The sequence below is a fragment of the Trachemys scripta genome, chromosome 24, assembly GCF_013100865.1.
Source record: "Trachemys scripta elegans isolate TJP31775 chromosome 24, CAS_Tse_1.0, whole genome shotgun sequence".
In the NCBI taxonomy this organism is placed as follows: Eukaryota; Metazoa; Chordata; order Testudines; family Emydidae; genus Trachemys; species Trachemys scripta.
Genome location: NC_048321.1, coordinates 1,436,679 through 1,463,602, shown reverse-complemented (window position 1 = coordinate 1,463,602; position 26,924 = coordinate 1,436,679). Strand labels below are relative to the sequence as shown.

At 54.0% G+C, this 26,924-nt stretch overlaps 1 protein-coding gene across 5 annotated transcripts in view; it reads left to right on the top strand.

The window, feature by feature from the left end:
* CADM3 (cell adhesion molecule 3) overlaps nt 1-26,924 on the top strand; it is a 116,154-nt gene that overhangs the window by 72,337 nt on the left and 16,893 nt on the right. For all 5 annotated transcript variants that reach the window (XM_034756327.1, XM_034756329.1, XM_034756325.1 and 2 more), the window contains 6 exons: nt 15,534-15,674; nt 16,212-16,364; nt 19,150-19,287; nt 20,376-20,546; nt 26,226-26,316; nt 26,646-26,815. In XM_034756327.1, coding sequence (XP_034612218.1) covers nt 15,534-15,674; nt 16,212-16,364; nt 19,150-19,287; nt 20,376-20,546; nt 26,226-26,316; nt 26,646-26,815 — 864 coding nt within the window. The remainder of the gene's footprint in view (nt 1-15,533; nt 15,675-16,211; nt 16,365-19,149; nt 19,288-20,375; nt 20,547-26,225; nt 26,317-26,645; nt 26,816-26,924) is intronic.

The window sequence follows — 26,924 nt, the reverse complement described above, 5'->3', positions numbered from 1 at the left end:
TAAAGTCACTATAGTTTAAAAATAATTTATTCTTTATTATTAGATTATAAAAAGAGGGAGGGAACCCGGGTGGGGTTTGGGAGGAGGATCGGCGGGAAGGAAAAGGCCACTAAAAAAGGTTAAAAAAATGACAGCCTTTTGCTTGGGCTGTCCACTGGGATGGAATGGGAAGGTGTACGGAGCCCCCTCCCCCCCCCCGCGTTCTTACACGTCTGGGTGAGGAGGATATGGAACATGGGGAGAGGGGAGGGGGGTTATACAGGGGCTGTAGCGGCACTCTGTTATCCTGCTGCCGTTCCTGAAGCTCCACAGACACCGGAGCATATCTGTTTGCTCACGCAGCAGCCCCAGCGTTGCATCCTGCCTCCTCTGATCTTCCTGCCGCCACCTCTCATCTCGAGTGTCTCTCCTCTCCTCACGTTGGTCCCTCCTGTCCTCACGTTGGTCCCTCCTATCCTCACGTTCACTGGCTTCTTTCCTATACTTTGCAACCGTGTCCTTCCACTCATTCAGATGAGCTCTGTCACTGCGGGTGGATTCCATGATTTCTGCGAACATCTCGTCTCGCGTCTTCTTTTTCCGACGCCTTTTCTGTGATAGCCTTCGGGACGGAGGAGGGAGGCTTGAAGAATTTGCAGCTGCTGGAGGGAGGGAAAAAAGGAGAGAATTTTTTAAAAAGATACATTTTGCAGAACAATGCTTATACTCTTTCACGGTGACCAACACTATTCACATTACATAGCACATGTGATTTCTGTGCAAGGTCGCATTTTGCCTCTTATTATTGAGTGCCTGTGGCTTTGCTGCTAGAGATCACAGACGCAGGTCCGGGCAACAGAATTCAGCTTGCATGCGGCTATGGTAAGCCATTGTCTTTCGGCTTCTGCGCCCTCCTTTCCCACATACCAAGCAAAGCCCGTTGAGTGCTGCGGTTTTCCTGTTAACATTCAGCAGCAGAAAACAAACTAACCACCCCCCCCCCATCCAATTCTCTGGATGATCGCTTTATCCCTCCCCCCACCGCGTGGCTGGTATCAGGGAAGATCCCTGCAGGAACCAAAGTAACACCACCCCACCCCGCCATGAATTCTCTGGGATGATCGCTTTACCCCTCCCCCCACCGCGTGGCTGGTATCAGGGAAGATCCCTGCTAGCCAAACACGAAAAGCTCTGGGCCAATTCCCCCCCCTCCCTGCACTTGGCTAACTGCAGGGAAGGATTTCTTTTCAGCCACAGGCAAACAGCCCAGTAGGAACTGCCACCTCTGTCCCCTTAATTAAATTCCCGTATTTCAACCAGGTTACCATGAGCGATATCACTCTCCTGAGGATTACACAGTGAGATAAAGAATGGATGTTGCTTGAATGCCAGCAAACACCGGGACCATACGCTGCCAGGCTTTGTCATGCAATGATACCAGATTACTTGCTGCAAGCATGGTGCGGTCAAGTGTCCTACCATGGAGGACGGAATAAGGCTGTACTGCCCAGAAACCTTGTGGCAAGGCTTTTGGAGTACCTCCAGGAGAGCTTCATGGAGATGTCCCTGGAGGATTTCCGCTCCATCCCCAGACACGTTAAAAGACTTTTCCAGTAGCTGTACTGGCTGCAAATGCATCCCAAGTCCTCAGGGCAAAGTAATCATTAAAAACCCTTGCTTTTAAAACAAGTTTTATATTTTAAAAGGTAAACTCACCTGAGGTCCCTTCCATGGGGTCGTGGTCTCGGATACTGGGTTGGGAGGGTACTTCAGTCAGGCTGAGAAAAAGATCCTGGCTGTTGGGGAGAATGGAGTGCTGGGTGCTCTCTGTAAGCTCGTCCTCCTCCTCCTCCTCTTCCCCGTCCGCAGAATCCTCAGGTGTAGCTGATGAGATTATCCCCGCCTCGGAATCCACGGTCAGAGGTACGGTAGTGGTGGCGGCCCCCCCAGAACTGCATGCAGCTTGTCGTAGAAGCGGCATGGCCGCAGCTCTGACCCGGAGCGACCGTTTGCCTCCTTTGTTTTTTGATAGGCTTGTCTGAGCTCCTTGACTTTCACGCGGCACTGATCTGAGTCCCTATTGTGGCCTCTCTCCATTATGCCCTTGGAGATTTTTTCAAAAGTTTTTGCATTTCGTCTTTTTGAACGAAGTTCTGCTAGCACTGAATCCTCTCCCCATATAGCGATCAGATCCAGTACCTCCCGTACGGTCCATGCTGGTGCTCTTTTTCGATTATCGGCCTGCATGGTTACCTGTGCTGATGAGCTATCTGTGGTCACCTGTGCTCTCCACGCTGGGCAAACAGGAAATGAAATTCAAATGTTCGCAGGGCTTTTCCTGTCTACCTGGCCAGTGCATCCGAGTTCAGATTGCTGTCCAGAGCGGTCACAATGGTGCACTGTGGGATAGCTCCCGGAGGCCAATACCATCAAATTGCGGCCACACTAACCCTAATTCGAAATGATAAAATCGATTTTGGCGCTACTCCGCTTGTCGGGATGGAGTACAGAAATTGATTTAAAGAGCCCTTTATTTCGAATTAAATGGCTTCGTTGTGTGGATGGGTGCAGGGTTAATTCGATTTAACGCTGCTAAATCCGAATTAAAGTCGTAGTGTAGACCAGGCCTAAGGCATAAGAGAAAAGTGAAAGGGCAGGAAAAGGAAATGCTGCTGGGAGTCTGGCATGGGCTGGAAGTGAGTGTGTATAGCAAGGGGGCGCGGCAGGTCAGGATTAAGGGGCAAGAGCAGAGCTGTGGGGGGAGGAGCACGGGGTGGGATAACAAGGGGAGATACATTCTGAGAGTGAGGGGCACTGGCAGAGCTGTGGGGAGGGCTTAGGGCTGGGATAGCAGGGGGCTGTGGGTCAGAATTTAGGGTATCAGCAGAGCTGGGGGTTGGGGGGAGCCCAGGGCTGGGATAATAGGGGGCTGTGTGTTGGGCCTGAGGGGTATCTGCAGAGCTGGGGGCGGAGGGAGCCCAGGGCTGGGATAGTAAGGAGCTGTGTGTTGGGCCTGAGGGGTATTGGCAGATTGCGGGGGGCAGGGCTGGCATAGTAGGGGGCTGTGTGTTGGGCGTGAGGGCTATCGGCTGAGCTGGGGGGGCAGCGTGCTATTTGCCCACAGTGCCTGCCATGATCCACCACTTGCTTTCCTGAGCAGCATTTTTTGCAACCAATGCCCAAGTCTCCAGTGTGAGGCTGCCTGGGCCCAGCTGTTTATTGTCTTAATTAGGAGAACTATTGAAAGCTGACAGGAGTGGACGGCAAGGGAGACATCGCCCCAGACACACTCAACACGGAGCACTTGCTGCCTACTCAGCCAGATGCCCATGAGAGCTCTGGTTAACTGCAGTCAATGGGCTCTCACAGCACCAGGTCACAGCGCTGTGTATGGATGGTGACTTGGGACCTGGGGCTGAGCCTGGGGGCCTGGCACCCTGGAGGGTCCCGATGGGCTGGGATTTATTGGATGGGGGGGATAGCTCAGTGGTTTGAGCATTGGCCTGCTAAACCCAGGGTTGTGAGCTCAATCCTTGAGGGGGCCACTTGGGGATCTAGGGCAAAATCAGTACTTGGTCCTGCTAGTGAAGGCAGGGGGCTGGACTCAATGACCTTTCAAGGTCCCTTCCAGTTCTAGGAGCTGAGATATCTCCATTAATTATTATTATTTGAAAAAGTTCTGAGTTTTCCAGCCCTCTGGCCCTGCTCCCCTCCACCAGCCAGGACTGCGGGGTGTGAATGAGGCGGCAGGCCAGGCTCCCACAGCAACAGGAGGGGCTGGGGGCTATCACTGCCAATGATACAGCTCAACAAGGTCTCCCCTGCCTAGCACCAGTGGGAGGCTTGGAGAGGTCTGGGGGGGGTGCCTTTGGGAGGTCTCTGGGGGAGCCCTGGGGATGTGCCCCCAGGGCTGTGGCCCAGAAGCCGACATTGTGATTGCCCCCCAGTCTGAGGCACGTCGACCCAGCCCACCGTTCTTGTTCTCTCATATCACCGTGGCTGATAAATTCCCTCATCTGCCTCCCTGGCTGGGCCCTGGCTTGATCAGTGTTCCAGACAGGGCTGAGAGTCTGCCTCTGCCTCTGGCTTCCGATGCACAAGCTGCCCCTCTGCCTCCATGGTGCGTGCTCCCCTTGTGCATGAGGCCCAACCAGGGGGGTGCCTGGGAGGGCTGGAGGTAGCACCCTCCCAGTCCCAGTTGTTTTGATGCTCTCGTCATCGGGCTGTCCTCAGCCAGGCTTAATGCCCATCCTGGGAGACTTGGGAGCAACCCAGGTCCTGTCCCAGGGGTTGCAGACTCCACAGTATTCTAGGAGGACTCGTGTGGGATCCTTTGTTTGACATGTGGTCACTGCTTGGCTCTGGGCTGAGCAGCTCCCTGTCTGCCTTGCTCCAGCTGGGTGAGGGAGCTGGTCATGACCCTGGATAGATGTAGGTGGCCTAACACTTTCTTGGGACCTCTTCTTTGATTAGCTTCTAACCTCCATTATTTGCAGTGGGCCTTTGAAATTCCTTGATTTCCAGGTCAGAAAGGACCACTGTGATCATCTAGTCTGACGCCTGCATAACACAGGCCAGAGACCTGCCCCCAAATAATTCCTGAAGCAAATCTGTTAGAGAAACATCCCTTCTTGATTTAAAACCTACCCAGGAGAGAGAATCCACCACAATCCTCCATATGTTGTTCCAACTGAGCTGTTAATTACTCCCATTCTAGAAAATTTACACCTTATTTCGAGTCTCAATTTGTCTAGTTTCAACATCCAGCCATTGGATTGTGTTTTACCTTTCTCTGCTAGACTGAAGAGCCCATTATCAAATGTTTGTTCCTCATGTAAGTACTTACAGACTGTGATCAAGTCACCCCTTCACCTTCTCTTTGTTAAGCTAAATAGACTGAGCTCCTGGAGTCTGTCACTATAAGATATGTCTTCTTATCCTTAAATTGTTCTTGTGGCTCTTTTCTGAACCGTCTCCAATTTATCAACATCCTAATTGAATTGTGGGCACCAGAACTGGACACAGGATCCAGCAGCAGTCACACAAGCGCCAAATACAGAGGTAAAATAACCTCTCTACTCCTACTCGAGAGTCTACCTGTTTATGCATCCCAGGATCTCATCAATTTCATTTGGCCACAGCATCACAGTGGGAGCTCATGTTCAGCTGATTATCCACTGTGAGCCCCAAATCTTTTTTAGAGTCACTGCTTCCTAGGATAGAGCCTCCCCATGTAAGTATGGCCTTCATTCTTTGTTCCTAGATGTATACTTTTACATCTGGATGCATTAAAGTGCATATTGTTTGCTTGTGCACAGCTTAACAAGTGATCCGGATTGCTGGGTCGGTGACCTGTCCTTTTCATTATTTACCACTCCCCAATTTTTTTGTCATCTGCAAGCTTTATCAGTGATGATTTTATGTTTGCGATCAATGACCTGGAAGAAATGTTAAAATAGCATAGGGCCAAGAACTGATCCCTGCGGGACTTCGCTAGAAGCTCACGCACTCAATGATGGGTCACTGTTTTAAATTACATTTGGAGATGTATCACTTAGCCAGCTTTTAATCCATTTCATGTGGGCAGTGTTAACTTTCTATTGTTCTCATTTTTTTAATCAAAGTGTTGGTACCAAGGCAAACACCTTAAAGAAGTCTAAGTCTATTACATCAACACTATTACCTTTATCAACCAAACTTGTAATCTCATCAAAAATAGTTATCAAGTTATCTATTTTCCAGAAACCCATTATGGAGCCATTGTTCCATAAAATTTGACATATCAGAGTCCTAGGGAAGTGCCTTTTCTTTCTGAGATGCAATTCTATTCCGGTTTTACTGTTTAAAAATACCATTTACCTTCTGTTTCTTTTAAAGTGGTAGCTGTGTTAGTCTGTATGCCCAAATACATTTGTTAGTCTCTAAGGTGCCACAAGGACTCCTCGTTGTTTCTTCTGTTTCTTGCATCCCTCAAGGACATGCTGGCAATTGCCAAACTAAGCATGGAACATGAGCATTCTAAGGAGCATTCAAAGCAGCAGCTGCAACACACACTATGCTGGGAATGCCTGTTTGCTGTTGGAGTGACTGTAGAATGGGGGAGAACCAGGCTGGGCCTGCTCCAACCTCTCTCTAGGCCTGCACATGGCCTAGGGAGAGGGGTGGGCTTCAGAGTCTGAGCTACAACTTCAAAGTGCTGTCTTTAGAACACTAGCATGCGCCCTACTACTCCAAGTCTGTTGACCCCCCACAAGTCTCTTGAGGCTCACTCCCAAATGCTGTGTAGGCATACCCCACACGGCAGCAGTTGGTTTAAGCCCCGCCACTGATACACGATGGTGGGGTTGTTGCAGGAAGGTTGTTGTGGGAGGGGTATAGCATGATGGGGAAGGTTGTTGCAGGACTTGGGGGGCTGTTGCAGTTGCACATGATAGAGTTTTTCTCCCTTCTTTCCTTTTAAATAAACTTAGGAAATTCCATTTTGCAATAAAGGCCATTAACTGGTATAAAGTAGGTCACCAATCCAAGCACTCAGATGTTAGAAAACTACCCGATTTAGGGTTGTGTGTGCCCATTATTGCTGCCCATTGTATGTAGGCATCATGACCCAGCCAGATTACACACTCTTTCCCACAGGCCCCTGCCTCCTCGGTGCACAGGATCAGGACAGCGGCAGCTGTGGATCTGGCATTTCTTAACTCCTGAGTGTTTGACTTGCAGCTGAAGTGACATTCTTGTAACATAGATTTGTTGTGTGTAATTATAACATTACATTGCAGTAGCCCCTAGAGGCCTCAGGCAGGCTGGGGCTCCTTTGTGCTGGGCGCTGCATAAACATAGCGCACATGACAGTCTCACCTCATGGAGCTTACCATCGAAACTGCAAGCATACTAGGTGCTGGAACAGGAGGTGCAGGCAGGGAGGCTATGTTAACACAGACTCGCTGCTTGTTCAGTTATTAGCCTCTCTGCCACACTGATCACAGCTCAGCACCTGCCTGGGTGGGCTGGGGCTCCAGCTTCGGTGTCCATTTGCAGAGACTGAAGGGTTCCAGCTCTGCATTCCTCAGGGTTCTCTTGAGGCCTGGGTAGGGTTACCATTCGTCCGGATTTACCCGGACATGTCCTCCTTTTTGTGCTAAAAATAGCGTCCGGGGGGAATTTGTAAATAACTCAAAATGTCCGGGATTTCCCCCCTCCCCCGGCAGAGCAGAGCGAGCGGCTGGGAGGGCTGCAGGAAAGTCCGGGGCTGGACTCAGGAGCAGCTGTAGAGGAGCTCCGCCCTGCATTCTGAGCAAGTGTCTCAGCACAAAGTGCAGCCCTCCCCTTTTGCAACTGGGAGCGGTTTCTGCCATGCAGCGTAGCAAAACGGGAGCGAGAGCACTTTGTGCTGATACAAGGGTAGCTCTCCCCTGCAGCCCGGTCCGGCAGCACTGTGCAGGGCCAGGGACCGGGTTTTGTTGTGCTGGGGAGCGTAGCCACGTGTCCGGCTCGCACAGAGCCCAACACCCTGTTCTGAGCAGCAGGGTAAGGGGGCCAGGGGGCAGGAAGGTTCTGGAGGGGGCAGTCAAGAAACGGGGGGGGGGCTTTTTGGGGGGAATGGAGAAAGTTTTGGGCAGTCAGGGTACAGGTAGGGGGTAGGGTCCTGGGGGGCAGTTGGGGGGGGTCTTAGGAGGGGGCAGTTAGGGGACAAGGAACAGGGAGTCTTAGGTAGGGGGTGGGGTTCTGGAGGGCAGTTAGGAGCAGGGGTCCCAGGAGGGGGCAGTCAGGGGACAAGGAGCGGGGGGTAGGGGGCTGGGAGTTCTGGGGGGGAGCGGTCAGGGGGCAGGAGTGGGGAGAGGGATCGGAGCAGTCAGGGGACAGGGAGCAGAGGGGTTTAGATGGGTTGGGAGTTCTGGGGGGGGGCTGTCAGGGGGTGGGGAGTGGTTGGATGGGGCGTGGGAGTCCCAGGGGTCTGTCTGGGGGTGGGGTGTGGATAAGGGTTGGGGCAGTCAGGGGACAAGAGGCAGGGAGGCTTAGATAGGGAGTGGAGTCCTGGGGGGCAGTTAGGGGCAGGGGTCCCAGGAGGGGGCAGTCAGGGGACAAGGAACGGGGGGAGGGTTGGGGGTTCTGGGGGGGGCGGGAAGTGGGCGGGGCTCCTCCCGTCCTCTTTTTTGCTTGCTGAAATATGGTAACCCTAGGCCTGGGGAACTTGGCATGAGCTGGCACCTGGCCTGCCAGTGTCACAGATACAACACACAATTACAAATACCAATAACCCGCCTGAGAACTAAACTAACTAACAACGTTCAGTGAGTCTGTGAGGTGCCCTGTGCTGCTGCCTAGACCTGGGGGCTCCCCTGGAACATCCGCACTGCTGCTTTCAGGAGACGGTAGGGTGACCAGACAGCAAGTGTGAAAAATCAGGACAGGGGGTGGGGGGGTAATAGGAAATACAAAATTGGAACATCTGGTCACCCTACAAGACCGCAAGGCCCCTTGCTCTCGCTGTGCCACATACTGGGTCTCCATTGTCTGACCCTGCTGTGATTGTTCCTGTCTAAGACCCTCTTAGGCAAATGGCCGACTGTGCACCCTTTTGTCTCCCTCCCTCCTGGGATTTGGAGAAGGTGTTACCTGCTCCTCTGCAGTACATGTCCATCTGGGGTGACAGCCTCATAAAATCGCAGCATGCCCTTTTGTGACCCCACTGCTGTTTGCGGCCATTGTTCCTCATCATAGAGAGACAGCCTCATTTCCATGAAGTGGGGGGCAGCTCCTGGGACGCCAAAACATACTGAGGTTTTGTTTGGCCTTCTCTATCTCTATATATGTCTGCAAGTCCCCAGCGACTTTGACCTCAGTTTCTAACAGTGCAGGCATTCTGTTTTCAATTTGCTGTGGAACAGAATGTCAGCAGGTGATAACTCCAGGCTTCATTGGTGCTATTCTGTAATTTAACAGCGCTAAATGTGGATCAAAGTCTGACTCCGTCGCTTCTTTCGGTAGGTGCTTTATTATTTTGACACCATTTTCCACTATCTCGTTGGATTGGGGATCATGGGGACTAGCTGTTACATGTCCAAACCCAAACTTCACTGCAAACTGCTTAAACTCATGCCCACTAAACTGCAGCCCATTGACATAGGTTACTGTGTAAGATATGCCATGATGAGTAAAACCAGATGTGATGTGCACAGCCACCTGATTAGCGGTAGCATCTTCTAGTACGGCTGTCTCAGGGAAGTGGGAATAATATCTAGGAAAAGTACATAATGTTTCCTGTCAATAAATCTCTGCCTATGTTGTTCCAGGGAAGCCCACCAGCATGGGCTCTTTCTCCTGACATGTCCTTTATTTTCAATATATACAACAAGCCTTAACAATGTTCTTGATGTCGCTGTTCATTTGAGGCCAGTTTAAAATGTCTCTGGCCTTTCTCTTAGATTTTTCAATCTCGAAATTAGTGGTTCTGAACAAGGGGTACATGTACCCTTGGGGGTACTCAAAGGTCTCCCTGGGCGTACTCAACTGATCTAGATAGTGGATCTCAACCTGGGGATTGCTGCCCCAGGGGGCGGGTGTCAAGGGATGGGTTTGCGGGGGGCGGTTGGAAGTGCAGGGCCGGCATTAGGGGGTAGCAAGCAGGACAATTGCCCAGGGTTTTCCGCCACAGGGGGCCCCGCGAAATTAAGTTACATGCTTCAGCCGCGCTGCCTGGGTTTGGGCTTCAGCCAAGGCTCTCAAGTGAAAACAGGCTCATGTATCACACTGAAATATAAGTACAATATTCATATTCCAATCAATGTATTTTATAATTCTATGGTAAAAATGAGAAAGTCAGTAATTGTTCAGTAACAGCGGGCTGTGACCCTTTTGTGTTTTTATATCTGATTTTGTAAGCAAGTAATTGTTAAGTGAGGTGAAAGTTGGGGCATGCAAGACAAATCAGACTCCTGAAAGAGTCACAGTAGTCTGGACAGGTTGAGAACCACTGCTCTAAATGACCTTCATCAGGGCCGGCTCCAGGGTTTTTGCCGCCCCAAGCGGTGGGGGGGGGGGCGGGGGGAAGCCGCGATCGCGATCGGCGGCACTTTGGCGGCAGCTCCACCGCACCGCTTTCTTCTTCGGCGGCAGGTCCTTCACTCCAAGAGGGACCGAGGGACCCGCCGCCGAAGAGCCGGACGTGCCGCCCCTTCCCCGTGGCCGCCCCAAGCACCTGCTTGCTGCGCTGGTGCCTGGAGCTGGCCCTGACCTTCATGTATCCTTTGTAGTATATTTTTTCTGTAACACCTTAGGAATCACTATCATGCTGCCTTTAAGCAAAATCCCTTTTAGTATTGAGAGCTCCCCTGGAATTGCTAATAGGGGCTGGAATATGCTGTCCCAGCCACCTGGTGCTGATAGCCTTGATTACTTTTTGTAAAGTGTAATGCTGAGCAGTTGCTCTGGCAATCACAGTCCACATTTCGTCCAGGTTTTGTTTATCAGAATGACGTACAAAATCTACCTCTGATCTTTGCTCCACTGCTCTTTGTCAACTGCTCTGGAGAGTATGTCTGCAGCCACCCAATCTCTCCCAGGTTTTATCCAATTTGCAAATGACACATTTGTAACTTACAAATTCACCTCTGTATTCTTGGAGTGACCAGGTCCCTTCTGGAAATGGCAATGAGTGGTTTATGGTCAGTTTCAGCTAACACTGGCCTCTCCTAAATAAAGTCATGAAAACTTTTATACCCACGGACTAAGGGCAAAGCTGCCTCCTCTGTTTGAGTGGATTTGACACTCAGGTTTGATTAGCACCCGTGACACATAGGCCACTCCAGTTTTGCCCTTGCTGTTGTGAGGATATGTTATTAGAATGGAAGACCAACGAATTACAAAGTGTGCGTACCAAGGAATGCCGCTGTGTGGCCCATGATCATGGGGCATCAAAAGCTTTGGTGACGTGACAAGACGGCCAGCGATGGACATAAACTGACTATACAACCACACCACGTTAAGTACATCACCAGAGATCACTCTGGGTGGTGCTTGATTTGCAAGGAGACCATGTCATAAGAACATAAGAATGGCCATACTGGGTCAGGCCAATGGTCCATCTAGTCCAGTATCATCCTGTCATCTGACAGTGGCTGGTGCCAGATGCTTTAGAGGGAATGAACAGAACAGGGTAATTATTAAGTGATCCATACCCTGTCATCCAGTCTCAGTTTCTGGCAATCCAAGGTTTAGGGATACCTGGGACAAGAGGTAACATCCCTGACCATCTTGGCTAATAGCCATAGATAGACCCTGCCCAATCAGCCCCATCCCCTCGCCAGGGTCATCCCAGAGTGGCCGGCCAGGTCAAGCCATTTTGAGACACTCCCTAGCTTGCACGTGAACATCCACATGCACATGCACTGATACACACACACACTGACACACACTTGCACCGACACTGGCTGTTACCCCTTTTTGACCTGAGCGGCTAGTCAAAGTTTGGGGTCGTGGGGATGGTGGGAGTAGAAATTGGTGATAGCTATTTCTGTGATGCCGTTTTGTTTATTTCAAAGAATGTAAAAAATCCTGTACTCTGAACACAAAGAATTGAAAAGCAGGGAGGAGCTTCAAGCCTCTTTAGCAAACAGACCCCAAAGTTCTCCCTCTAGCTTCTTCCAGGGTCACACTGGGTATGTCTGCACCACAGTTAGACACCCTTGGCTGGCCTCTGCCAGCTGACTGGGGCTTGTGAGGCTCAGGCTAAGGGCCTGTTTAACTGTGGCCTGGGGGATCTGGCTTGGGCTGCAGCCTGAGCTCTGGGCCCCTTCCACCTTGCAGGGTCTTAGAGCCCAGGCTCCAGCCAGAGCCTGGAAGTCTACACTGCAATTAAACATCCCCTTAGCCCAAGCGCTGTGAGCCCAAGTCAGCTGGCACAGGCCAACCGCAGGTTTTAATTGCAGTGGAGAGATACCCACTGTGTTCACTGGCTACTGCTTGGCTTCCTTGCTTTTTGCCTCAGCCCCTCTCTGTCTATTCTCAGTTTCTGTGTGTTCTGCTTTCACACAACACATGCACACACAAACACTCTCACTACTCAGCAAAACCCTAGCCTCTGCCCACTCAGTCCAAACTCCTGTTTGTCCCCTTTTATCTTAGGGCTGGGGATTCTGACTAACTCATCCTGATGAGGTTCAACAAGGACAAGTGCAGAGTCCTGCACTTAGGACAGAAGAATCCCATGCACTGCTACAGACTAGGGACCGAATGGCTAGGCAGCAGTTCTGCAGAAAAGGACCTAGGGGTCACAGTGGACGAGAAGCTGGATATGAGTCAACAGTGTGCTCTTGTTGCCAAGAAAGCTAACGGCATTTTGGGCTCTATAAGTAGGGGCATTGCCAGTACATCGAGGAACGTGATCGTTCCCCTTTATTCAACATTGGTGAGGCCTCATCTGGAGTACTGTGTCCAGTTTTGGGCCCCACACTACAAGAAGGATGTGGAAAAATTGGAAAGAGTCCAGCGGAGGGCAACAAAAATGATTAGGGGTCTGGAGCACATGACTTATGAGGAGAGGCTGAGGGAACTGGGATTGTTTAGTCTCCAGGAGAGAAGAGTGAGGGGGGGATTTGATAGCAGCCTTCAACTACCTGAAGGGGGGTTCCAAAGTGGATGGAGCTCAGCTGTTCTCAGTGGTGGCAGATGACAGAACAAGGAGCAACGGTCTCAAGTTGCAGTGGGGGAGGTCTAGGTTGGATATTAGGAAACACTATTTTCACTAGGAGGGTGGTGGAATCTCCATCTTTAGAGGTTTTTAAGGCCCGGCTTGACAAAGGCCTGGCTGGGAATTGGTCCTGCTTTGTGCAGGGGGTTGGACTAGATAACCTCCTGAGGTCCCTTCCAACCCTGATATTCTAAGATTCTATGATCCTGACAGTTAGTTAATTGAAGGGTTCATTCACACCCGTCTCAAAGGGGTTTAACTCAATCCATAACAAGTTTTCACCCAGCCCATAACAGACACTCTGATACACACACACACACGCTCGGATTCACACACAAACTGCAAAACACTGATACGTGCATAAACACATACTTACATATGTGCAGACATACACACGTTACATGTACACACACATGCGCGCACATACACACACCCCTTACACTCACACATGTTAAATGCTTCCACATAGACCAGGGGTGGGGCAAACTACAGCCCGCGGGCTAAGTCCGGCCGATCAGACCTTTTAATCCAGCCCCTGAGCTCCAGCCAGGGAGTGGGGTCGGGGGCTTGCCCCACTCCATGTGTGCTGTGGCTCCACATGGCTCCTGGAAGCAGCGGCATGCCCCCCTCCAGCTCCTACTCGTAGGGGCAGCCAGGGGGCTTTGCACGCTGCCCTGTCCCAAGCGCCAGTTCTGCAGCTCCCATTGGCCAGAGTACTCACCCCCTAGCACCCCAACCCCCTACCCCAGCCTGGAGCTCCTTCCCACACTCCCCAATCCCCTGCCCCAACCCAGAGCTCCCTCCCACACCCTGAACCCCTTGTTTCTGGCCCCACTGTGGAACCCACAACCCCAGCCCAGAACCTATACCCCCTCCCACACCCCAACTCTGCCCAGAGCCCCCTCCCATACTCTGAACCCCTCTGTTCCACCCCCAGCCCCCCTGTGCATCCCAAAGCCCTCATCCCTGGCCCAACCCCAGAGCCTTCACCTCCAGCCAGAATCCTCATCCCCTCCCGCATCCCAACCCCCTGCCACAGACCGGAGCCCCCTCCCGCACACTGAACTCCTCATTTCTGGCCCCATCCCAGAGCCCGCACCCCTAGCCGGAGCCCTCACTTCCTCCCACACCCCAACCCCCAATTCTGTGAGCATTCATGGCCCGCCATACAATTTCCATATGATATGGCCCTCAGACCCAAAAGTTTGCCTAGTCCTGACATAGACCCACCCCTCTAACAGCCCCACGTGACGGAGGGGACAGCTGGCACTCCCCGTGAGTCTTGCAGCCTGCACTCAGGGTAGCAGGGCGCTTTCTGCCCGATCCCCTGCCCAGCATGGATTACCTCTGAGGGACTGGTCTGGCCTCTCCTGCTGCACGTGCCGCATGGGGATCCACTGCATGGTCAGCACTGTCACAAGCCTGGAGTCTGCTCCAGCCTGCTGCTGACTCTGCTCCCTGCAGCAGCCTCCAAACTCTCTGGGCATGCTGGAGCCAGCTGGGCTCTGGGCAGGGGCGGGCAGGGGAGCCAGGAGACCCAGGCACCCTGAGAGGGCAGGGGAGCCATAGGCCTGGAGCAGGAAGTTCCTCCCTAGATATTCAGCCCAACACCTGCATCCTGCCCCCCAATCTGGGACTGAAGGGGAGAGAGAACATGGGAGGGGGAGCCTCTGGGGTCCCCCATTCCCTTCCCTTTGCTTTGGGCTGACATGCCCTTCCCCACCCCACAGAAGGCGCCATCCACCCTGATGCTCCAGGGTATCCAGAAACTTCCCCAGGACTCAGCCTCTCCAACCCCCATAAGCCAGCCCTTCCCCACTCTGTGAGGCGCCCCTCCCCCACTTCCACCATGCCATGCCCACCTCTTGAGTTGATTATTATTTATCATTATTCTGTTCATTGCATCCATCTGTCCCTCTTGGAGTGGGGGACAAGTCCTTCTGGTCCAGCCTCTGCCCGATGGGCGGGGGATTCGCACTGCACCAGGCTGTTCCTGATGGGCAGGGGATTTGCGCTGCGCCAGGCTGTCCTGATGGGCGAGGTATTCGCACTGTGCCAGGCTGTCCCTGATGGGCGAGGTATTCACACTGTGCCAGGCTGTCCCTGATGGGCAGGGGATTTGCGCTGTGCCAGGCTGTCCCTGATGGGCGAGGTATTCACACTGTGCCAGGCTGTCCCTGCTGGGTTCGTGGGTTACAGTCCCAATTGCCCTTGGCGGTTCTGACATACATAGTGGGTGCAGGGGGCTCAGGCGCAGATTCTGATCAGGATGCATCATAGGCAGAAGGCCACACCAGTCCCTATGGAAAGAGCAGTGCCAGGTGCTGCCTGGAATCAGGATCTGCTCCTTGTGGGTGATGCCAGTGAGCCCAGGGTGAATGACCAGCCTAGTGCTGACTCTGCACCCTGCCCACGTGGCCAGTGTGTTGTCCTGCTGTGGGCATGGGCCCTTGCAGAGACCCAGCAGCTGCTATCTAGGGGTGTGGTGGGGAGGGGTGAGTTGGGCACAACAGGAGAAAGGCCTCTTTGTACAGCCAGTGGGAGTGGAGCCGCCTACAGCCAGTGCTGTGTGCTGGGGCTACTGGCCAGGGCCTTTTGACTCCGGCCAGGCAAAGGAGCAGAGGCGGGATGAGAACTCGGGGCCATGGCCCCAGGGAGTGGGGTGGCTGGAATGTGCCTCCCAAAGCCCAGGCACAGACATGCAGCAAGGTCAGCCAGCGGCAGGGGTCATGCTTCCATCTGGCCAAAGATGGTCTTTCACCTTCATCCCAGTGCACACAGGGCAGGAGCCTGGGCTGCTGGGAGAGGGATGGTGCCCTGGAGCAGGGGGCTCAGCCCAAGCTGACATCTCCCTGTTTGCCCACAGAGAGCCAGCCCACAACATCCGATGAGACGGTGGTGGCAGGTGGCACCGTGGTGCTGAAGTGCAAGGTGGAGGATCCCGACGACTCCTCGCTGCAGTGGTCCAACCCAGCCCAGCAGACGCTGTACTTTGGGGAGAAACGAGGTACTGTCGGCAGCCCCAGCTGGGCCTGGAAAGGCCCCGCTCGCCGCTCCCTGGGCCTCGGGCTAGACTGGCTGTGAGGGGAACAGGCTGCAGAGAGCATTCCTCAGCCTTTGCCCCTAAGTGAGGGGTGGGGTGAGAGGGAATGGTGCCCCAAGGCAGGGGGGGGCAGCAGAAAGGGGAAGCAGTACTTCAGGGAAAGAAAGGGGGCGGAGGGGAAGTAGTGACCTGTGGAGGGGGGCATAGATGAGGTGCAGTAGTACCTTGCGAGGATGAGGGGAAGCAGTGCCCCATGGGGATGGGACAAAGGGAAGCAGTGCCCCATATCGGGAGTGGAAACATTCCCCCGTGGGGATGGGGGGGAGGGGAAGCAGTGCCCCATGGGGGGAGGGGAAGCAGTGCCCTTCAGGCAGGAGGATGTGCTGCTGGGTTGAAGTGTGACCTGGCAGCTCCTGCTGGCTCTCGGCCCCAGCTGTCGTACCCACCCCTGCTGGTCAGCTGGCCGGCCAGCATTGCTAACCCCTCTCGCTCTGGCCCCAGCGCTCCGGGATAACAGGATCCAGCTGGTGAAGTCCACACCCAAGGAGCTGGCCATCAGCATCAGCAACGTGGTGCTGGCAGATGAGGGCGAGTATACCTGCTCCATCTTCACCATGCCTGTGCGGACGGCCAAGGCCCTCGTCACCGTGCTGGGTGAGGGCTTCTGACTCCCTTCCCCTGGGGAACCCACTCAGCACCCTGGGTGACAGAGCCTGCTTGCGCACGGGGCCCAGTGAGTGTAATCCTGGCCTGGCAGCGGCCCGCACAATCCCCTCCCTCACCCTGCCAGCTCCTGAGCTGGGCTCCCTGCTGTCGCTGAGGGGTGAGTCCTCCACCCCCAGATGCCTGGCCACAGCCCTTTGGGATGCTCCTGGGCTCCCCTCCAAGCTACAGGGCCTGGATTCTCCTCACAGCCCCAATCTGAGCAATCCAGCCACTCCCACTCCGCAGCCAGTGGCAGAGCCCCCAGCCAGGGCTCCGTGTCTGGGCATGTCTGTGTGTTTGCATGTGCCCATGTGTATGCGTGTCTGCGTGTGTCCGTGTGTCCACACGTGCCCGTCCATGTGTCTGGGTGTGTGTCTGCATATCCATGTGTCTCGGGTATGTCCCTGTGTCTGCATGTGTCCACGTGTCCGAGTGTGTGTCTGCAGATAGGAGAATAACATGAGGGGGAAAGGCTGTATTTTAAAGAATCCTTATTGAGGTTGCAGGAACAAACCATCCCGATGTCTAGAAAGAATAGTAAATATGGCAGGCAACCAGCTTAGCTTAACAGTGTAATCCTTGCTGATCTTAAACGCAAAAAAGAAGCTTATAAGTGGATTATTAGACAAATGACCAGGAAAGAGTATAAAAATATTGCTGAGGCATGCAGGAGTGAAATCAGGAAGGCCAAATCACACTTGGACTTGCAGCTGGCAAGAGATGTTAAGAGTAACAAGAAGGGTTTCTTCAGGTATGTTAGCAACAAGAAGAAAGTCAAGGAAAGTGAGGGTCCCTTACTGAATGAGGGAGGCAACCTAGTGACAGGATGTGGGAAAAAAAGCTAATGTACTCAATGCTTTTTTTGCCTCTGTCTTCACAAACAAGGTCAGCTCCCAGACTGCTGCACTGGGCAGCACAGTATGGGGAGGAAGTGACCAGCCCTCTTTGGAGAAAGAAGTGGTTTGGGACCATTTAGAAAAACTGGACGAGCACAAGTCCACATGGCCGGATGCGCTGCATCGGAGGGTGCTAAAGGAGTTGGTGGATATGATTGTAGAGCCATTGGCCATTATCTTTGAAAACTCATGGCAATCGGGAGAGGTCCCGGATGACTGGAAAAAGGCCAATGTAGTGCCCATCTTTCAAAAAGGGAAGAAGGAGGATCTGGGGAACTACAGGCCAGTCAGCCTCACCTCAGTCCCTGGAAAAATCATGGAGCCAGGTCCTCAAGGAATCAATTCCGAAGCACTTAGAGGAGAGGAAAGTGATCAGGAACAGTCAGCATGGATTCACTAAGGGCAAGTCATGCCTGACTAACCTAATTGCCTTCTATGAGGAGATCACTGCTTTCCCCTCATCCACAGACGCAGTTGATGTGTTATTCCTTGACTTTAGCAAAGCTTTTGATATGGTCTCCCACAGTATTCTTGCCGGCAAGTTAAAGAAGTATGGGCTGGATGAATGGACTATAAGGTGGATAGAAAGCTGGCTAGATCGTCGGGCTCAACAGGTAGTGATCAATGGCTCCATGTCTAGTTGGCATCTGGTTTCAAGTGGAGTGCCCCAAGGGTCGGTTCTGGGGCCGGTTTTGTTCAATATCTTCATTAATGATCTGGAGGATGGCGTGGACTGCACTCTCAGCAAGTTTGCAGATGACACTAAACTGGGAAGAGTGGTAGATACGCTGGAAGGTAGGAATAGGATACAGAGGGACCTAGACAAATTAGAGGATTGGGCCAAAAGAAACCGGATGAGGTTCAGCAAGGACAAGTGGAGAGTCCTGCACTTAGGATGGAAGAATCCCCTTCACTGTTACAGACTAGGGACCAAGTGGCTAGGCAGCAGTTCTGCAGAAAAGGACCTAGGGGTTACAATGGACAAAAAGCTGGATATGAGTCAACACTGTGCCCTTGTTGCCAAGAAGGCTAATGGCATTTTGGGCTGTATAAGTAGGGGCATTGCCAGCAGATCAAGGGACGTGATCGTTCCCCTCTATTCGACATTGGTGAGATCATCTGGAGTATTGTGTTCAGTTTTGGGCCCCACACTACAAGGAGGATGTGGAAAAATTGGAGAGAGTCCAGTGGAGGACAACAAAAATGATTAGGGGTCTGGAGCACATGACTTATGAGGAGAGGCTGAGGGAACTGGGATTGTTTAATCTGCAGAAGAGAAGAATGAGGGGGGATTTGATAGTTGCTTTCAACTACCTGAAAGGGGGTTCCAAAGAGGATGGATCTAGACTGTTCTCAGTGGTACTAGATGACAGAACAAGGAGTAATGGTCTCAAGTTGCAATGGGGGAGGTTTAGGTTGGATATTAGGAAAAACTATTTCACTAGGAGGGTGGTGAAGCACTGGAATGGTTACCTAGGGAGGTTGTGGAATCTCCTTCCTTAGGAGTTTTTAAGATCAGGCTTGACAAAGCCCTGGCTGGAATGATTTAGTTGGGAATTGGTCCTGCTTTGAGCAGGGGGTTGGACTAGATACCGCCTGAGGTCTCTTCCAACCCTCATAGTCTATGATTCTAGGATATCCATGTGTCCGTCCCTGCCTGTTTGTGCACGTGTCTGTAGGTGCCCCAGTGTTATGTATATGTTTGCCTGTGAATCCGTGTGTCTGTGCCTGCCCTTTTCTCTGCGCCTGCCCTTGTCCTTCGTGTGCTTGGGAGCCATCAGGAGGGCAGTTCAGAGGTGCGGAGGGACAAGACGTCTGTTTCTTGCCCCCTCCCCCAGGAATCCCCCAGAACCCTCAAATCTTTGGCTACGAGCTGCCCATCCGAGAGACAGAGACGGCCCAGCTGACGTGTAGATCCTCTGGCAGCAAGCCAGCTGCCCAGCTCCGCTGGAAGAAAGGCAACAAGGAGCTGCAGGGTAGGTGCTGGCTGCAGGGCACTAGGGCATACGGAGAGCCCAGCTCTGGTGAAGCAGGGTGAGGCCTGAACCTTGCAGCTTGTCCTGCAACAGAAGGGGAGAAACTGGCCCTGCTCAGTAAAAAGCTGAGGCTGCCTCAGCCCAGAGCCTTAGGCTGGGGCACTGCTGTCCCTGGGGCATAAGCGGCCACTCCAGGTGGGTGGCACCTTAGCCAAGATCTTTCCCTGGGGCTGAGCCTGCAGAGAGGGAGCTGCCCCCTAGGGCCTGAGGTGGGCAAAGGGGTAAGCATCACCCGTCTGATTAAAACAAAGTAAAACTCAGTCCCTTTGCAGCATGGCCATGGGCAGCAGAGGGTCCTGCAGCATTGGGGTGCATTGTGAGTCTGCTAAGGGGGAGCAGGGAGGCAGCACAGAGCCTGGTTCGGTAATAATGAGGGCTGGGAAAGAGTGAGGAACCCTAGAGGAACCTGCCCTGTGGGCCAGCGGGGACTCGGTGCCCAAGGCAACGTGTTGTGCCCTGGGGGGAAATGATCTGAGCTAGGCCCCCAGTCAGGGGCCAGCACTCAGTACATTGGAGATGTGGAGGCACCTCTCGGGTGACCTGGCCATTGCTCGGACCCCACCTGGGGGAATGTTGGGGCCCACCAGGGAGAGCAGGGCCAGTACAGTGAGGCTGTTTGAATCTGAGGACAAGGGTGGGAGGCAACACAATGAGCTGCCCTGAGACACCAGGTCAGGCTCCAGCCGTGCCTCCTCATACCACCACCAAGGGGACGCTCAGTGATACTGCAAAGGAAGACTGGTAACCACTATGCCCAGTACACTGCCTGTGCCATTCTCTGCCCCAAGGGGCCCCGGGGCCAGGATTCAGGACCAGTTAGACAGGCCAGGATAACTGGTGGAAGGGCCGTGCACCCTCCTGCAGGGCACCAGCTAACCACTAGCTGAGGTTCTCCCCTCACTAGCAGCTCCTGTCCCTTGCTCTGAAGCAGCAGGTGAGGTGCAGAGGGGGCCTGTGGGTGAGATGACTCACTCCCATGCCCTGTGCAGGCCCCACGCTGATAACACCTGTTCCTTTGCCCCCCAAAGGTGGGGCCCCCGAGGTGATGGAAGATTCCAATGGGAAAACCTTCACCGTCACCAGCCATGTTGAGTTCACCGTCACCAAAGAAGACAACGACGTGGAGGTGACCTGCACAGTGGATCATGAGTCCCTGCAGAACTCAGAGAGATCCACCAGCCAGAAACTGCAAGTCCACTGTACGTACAGGCCAGCCACAGCAAGGGAGGGGGAGGCATCCAGGGACTGTGCTCTGAGTGTCACGGGAGCATGATGAGGTGCAGACGAGACTGAAAAGCAGCATGAGCCAGTGACCCGCCCTTCACAGATACCCTGTGCCTCACATGAACACCCCACCTATAGCTACATGTCACCCATACCCACTCACAGCCCACCCCAACCCCCCACAGCCCACCCCAACCCCCCACAGCCACAGCCCTCTGCCTACCATCCTCCACACAGCCCACTGCCTGACACCCCCCCAACCTGCCACACCCCACCACAGCCCTCTGCCTACCACACCCCCATACACAGCCCGCCACTAATCAATGCCACTCCCTCACCACCAAACACCCATGTTAAAAAGTGGGGAGACCAGGTTTGGCTCTGGTGGCCCCCCCCACACTTGTACAGTGATTCTGGTGCTCTTACCCTATGTGCACACACACCCCACCACTACCAACCCCTACACACACAGCCCACCGCTAACCACCCCTATGCACAAACCTTCCACCACTAAACAACTTCTACATGCACAAACAGCCCATCACCAACCACCCCCAGCATGTGCACACAGTCCACTGCTAACCATCCCCATGCACAAAGAGCCCACCGCTAATCACTAATAGGCACACACACAGCCCACCACTAAACATTCCTTCACATGCATGTATCCCACTGCTCACCACCCCGTCCATACACACAGCCCACCACTAACACCCCCTACACACACACAGAGCCCAACGCTAGGCATGCCTTACACTCACACAGTCCACAGCTAACCCTCCCATGCAAACACACAGCCCACTGCTACCCCACTATGCACACAGCCCACCACTAACCACCCTGATGCACACACAGCCCTCTGCTCACCACCCCACACACCCCCCCCCCCCCCACTGCTAATCATGCCTATGGGCACACATCCCACTGCTACTGTCCGATGCACACACAGCTCACTCCTAACTCCCCTGCCATGCACCACACAGCCCACAGCTAACCATCCCTGCACCCAGACAGCCCACTGCTAACGAGCCCCCATGTACACAGCGCCCACCGCTAACCACCCCCTACATACACACAGCCCATGTCTAACCATCCCCTATGCACACAGCCTGCCGCTAACCCCTACTATATAGGCACAGCACACCACTAACCACCCCCACACACACACAGTCCACCACTCACCGTCCCCTATGTGCACACATCCCACCTCTAACCACCCACCCACACACAGCCCAATGCTAACCACCCCATCCATACACGGGCCCACCGCTAACCAGACCCTGCACTCAGCCTACAGCTAACCCATCCACACACACACAGCTCATCACTAACCACCCCTATGCACAAACCTTCTACTAACCAACCTCTACATACCCTAACAGCCCACCACAAACCACCCACGGCATGCACACACAGCCCACTGCTAACCATCCCCACGCACAAAGCACCCACTGCTAACCAATACTACATTGTGACAAGTCCTCTGCCCACCCCTCATCTGGGGCCCACTGGCTGCTCCAATAAAGCTCAGAGAGGCTTCTAGTTATGCAGCACCCATGGCTTTATTTACACAACGTTCTCTCACCACCAGTGTTATGCTATATACAGAGCTTGCAGGCCTGATAATCTCCTCTCCTAAACAGAGTCTACCCTCGGCCGGCCAACAAACAGACCTACCTTCCCCTGGTCATTCCCCCTTCTTCTGGGGGCCAGCCAGCCTTTATAGCCCTTGAATCCTCAGGCCCGCAGGTGCAGCCAATTCTAAAGGCCAAGCACCAGGCTTCTGACCAGCCCAATCTATTTCCCCTGATTGGGGCTGGCTGAGCAGGGGCTAATTAGGTGCCTTTGCACCAGCACCCTGCTATATACGTACACACAGCCCACCTCTAATCACTAATATGCACACACATAGCCCACCGCTAACCATCCCACATACACGCAGCCCACCACTAACCGTTCCCTACACACAAACAAGGTCCACCAATAACCCCCCATGCACAAACATCCCACCGCAAACCACCCTCCACATGCACACACAGCCCACCACTAAACACCCCTTCACATGCACGTATCCCACCACTAAGCACCCTGACGCACACATATCCCATGGCTAGCCACCCCTATGCACAAACATCCCTCTGCAAACCACCCTCCACATGCACACATAGCCCACTGCTTACCAACTTGCTGCACAAAGTGCCCACTGCTAATCACCCCTGTGTACACACAGCCCAGCACTAACCCCCCGATGTACACACAGCCCACTGCTAACCACCCCCTATACTCACACACAGCTCGCCGCTAACCCCCTCTGTGCACACAGATAGCCCTCCATTAACCACCAACATTCACACATAGCCCACCCCAACCACCCCTACACACACACAGCTCACCACTAACCACTCCCTATGCACACACAGTCCAGAGCTTAACTCCTCTACATAGATGCAGCCACAGCTTAATCCCTGCCCCACACACACACAGCCCACAGCTAACCCCTGCCCCATGCACATATAGAGCCCACTGCTAACCACCCCCTATGTACACAGACAGCCCACCACAACCCCCTCACACATACACAGCTAACCACTAACCACTTCCTATGCACACACACACACACAGCTCACCGCTATCCACCCCTACCCACACACACATCCGACTGCTCTCCACCCCTACGCACACACAGCCCACTGTTAATCACTAATCACAATTACAGCCCACCGCTACTCCCCATGCACAAACACACAGCCCACCGTTAACCACCAACATGCACACACATCCCACCACTAACCACTGCTACATGCTCACCACTAACCACTTCCTATGCACACACAACCAAGAGCTTAACCCCTCTAGATAGATGCAACCCACAGCTTAACCCCCCAACCTAGACACAGCCCATCAATAACATCCCTATGCACTCAAAGCCCATGGCTAGCCACCCCTACACACACATAGTCCACCGCCAACTAGCTCCTACGTACACACAGCCCACGGCTAACCACTTCCTATGCTCACCCACACAGCCCACTGTTAAACACCCCCCTCGATGCACACACATTCCACTGCTACCCCCCATGCACACAGCCCGCTGCTAACCACTTCCTATGCACACACACAGCCCACCACTGTCTACCCTTATGCGCACTCACAGCCCACCACTAACCACTCCTACGCGCACATACAGCCCACCGCTAACCACCACTATGCATACACACACGTCCCACTGCTATCTACCCCTAGGCTCACACACCCACAGCCCACTGTTAAACATCCATGCACACAGCCCACCGCTAACCACCCCTATGCACACACACACGTCCCACCGCTATCTACCCCTATGCTCACACATCCACAGCCCACTGTTAAACATCCATGCACACAGCCCACCGCTAACCACCCCTATGCACACACACAGCACACCACTAACCACAACATATGTACACATAGCCCACTGCTAATCATGAATACGCACAAACGGAGCTCACCTCTACCCCCCCCATGCACACCCAACCCACCGCTACCCCCCTACACAGACACAGCCCACTGTTAACCCCCCACACGCACACCCAGTCCCCAGCTAACCATCCCCCTACACATACATACAACCCACCACTATGTACCCTCCCATGCACACGGGCGGGGGTGGGCAATGCAGCTTTGTGAAGCTGTGGAAAGTACAGTGTTTGTGTTGGGTGAGGGGCACAGTGCCTGAGGGGGGAGCTGTACACTGTGTGGGTGTCTGAGGTGCATGCTGTGAGCGTGTGTGGGGAGGCAAACACTGGAGGTATTAGGCTGTGGGTGTCTGGGGGAGCGCACGGTTCAGGTGAGTGTCAGAGAAGCAGCACCTCATGGTTGGGTGCAGGGAGGGTGGCACAGTTCTTAGGGAGCACCCCTTCCTGGCCACCCACTGGGGCTGCTGTGTGGGGAACCCAAGCCTCTTCCATTCTGCATTCCCAGGGGTGTTTCAAGCTCCCTGGCACAGCCCCAATCTCAGGGTCCCTAGGCGTGCCATCTCTCTGGCACCCCCCTCTGAGTACTGGAACTCGCTGTCCAGCTGCCCAGCCCCTTGGGGTGCAGCACTGATCCTTCAAACTCCCCCACACTTAAACCCACCCTCTGCCAGATCTCCACCCCACAGGTGGGAAGCTTTGGGTTGCAGGGCTTGTCTGCACTTGCAGTGCAGCTGCGCTGCTGAGCGTATCCTGTCGGGGTAGGCACTCCACCTCCCTGAGAGGCAGTAGCCGTGTCGCAGGAGAAGCCCTCCCAGCAACATAGTGCTGTCTACAGCAGGGGCTAGGTTGGTATAACTGTGTCGCTCAATCCATACCCCGAGCGACATAGTGATATCAACGTACGTTTGTAGTGTAGACAGGGGTGCAGTTTAACTACCTCAGGGACAGGCAGCCATTGTGAAGCAGTCAGCACCCCCCCCAACACACATGCATTTTATTCAGTCTAACAACTTTATGCTCTTTATATTTAATCATGTAAAGCACAGGAGAGCCCCGGTCAACAAAACCCCGTAACCACAATATCCCTTCCCTTGGAGGATCAGCTGGGTTCTGTCTGCCAGGCAGGCAGGATCCTCCAGTCCACTGCCTAGCCTGCCCCTGCAGCAGCCTCCCTCACCCTAGTCTGGTGCAAGGTGGCTCTCTCCCCAGTTCCCCTTCTCCCCTTGAGTCAATTTAGAGACTCCTGCTGGGGTCACCTTCTTCCTTTGTTCTACCTTTTGGTCAGTTGCCATTACCCCCCTCCCCAACCCCCTGCCACCCTTCACCAGAGGAGGAGCAAACCCATTGTCCCAAGGCATTGAACTTTGACTAAAGGATCTTTGAGCTCAGATCACTCACTGGTGTCTCTGGCCTGGCAGAGGCATGGCACAGCCCGGCTTTCCCATGACACCATCATTCCCTGGTATAGTTTCATAAAATCATCCACCTTTCACAAGTGGTACAGACAAGACTCCCTATTCGCCACATTGCTCCCCCTTTCCAAAAGAACCGAGCCCGAGTACCCCGCATGTACCCCAGTGGTGTTCTGGCCCCACACTGCTAGACAGAGCATCTGCTGCTGCTTCTGCTTAATCCGAAGTTCATACAGTCAGTAGCACTTCCAATGGTCACACCGAAATGCAATTTTGTGACCACATTATAGGTCCTTCCCATGTTCACACCTCCGTGGGGAGAAGTGAGGTGTGTTTCCTTCCCCCCTTCCCCTGGGGTTTAATTACACCTCAAATGACAGATTAAGGGGCACCTTCCCGCCTCTGTAACCTCTACACTCCCCCTGTGGGTGTAGGAAGGGAGCCAAATGCTACAGGTGTAGAGGAGGGAGGGGCACACTGCGGGTTTAGGGGAGGGAGCCGAACGCTGTGGGTGTAGGGAGGGAGGGAATGTTGTGGGTTTATGGAGGGAAGGGCACGCTGCAGGTGTAGGGAGGGAGGTGGATGCTACGGGTTTATGGAGGGAAGGGCACGCTGTGAGTGTCTGGGGGCAGAGGCACTCTGCGGCTGAAAGGAGGGAGGGGCACACTCAGGGTGTAGTGAGGGACATGCTGCAGTTGTGGGGGGAGGGGCACCGTGTGGAGGAGGGCAGCACAGAACTTGCCCCGGGATTTTGATTTTTACCTTTCTCTTTTTTCCCTCTCTCCAGTTAAGCCAACGGCAACGATCGAGCCGGACCCCCCCTACCCCCGGGAGGGCGAGGAGCTGCGGCTGCAGTGTGAAGCCCAGGGCAATCCGATGTAAGCGCCAGCACCTACACCTCCCCAGCCCCTCTGGCTTCCGTCCTCTCCTGCAGGGCTGCCTGCACCCCTCAATGCTCTCTTCACTGGGCTGCAGCCTTGCTGCTTGGGCCTGCCCCAGGGGCGCTGCAGCTCCTGCCAATTCAGTGGGATGCAGTCAGGCCCGTGTCACAGTCTGCAAGGGCCCCTGGGAAATTGAAGCTGCTGTAACGAATTCCCAGCTGGGCTGACCCCTGAAGCCAGCACTTGCTGCTGCATGGGCGGTGCCGGCCCAGTGTGTGCCCCTCGGGGAGGTGCCCCTTGCCTCTCACTAACCCCCATCCTCTTAGCCCCCAGGAGTTCCTGTGGACGAAGGAGGGCAGTGATGTCCCCCTGAATCTAAACACCAACCGAGTCCTCACCCTCCCCTTCCTCAACAAGAGCGACAGCGGCACTTACATCTGCATGGCCACCAGCACCATGGGCAGCGTCGTAGTGAGGTACAACCTGGACATCAATGGTAAGCACTGGGCACCAGAGAGGGCGTGGAGCACCTGCCTGCTGTCTCCTCCCATCTCTGGGGACACGCACCAGAACCTCTCCTTGCACTTGGCTCCCTGGAGCATCTG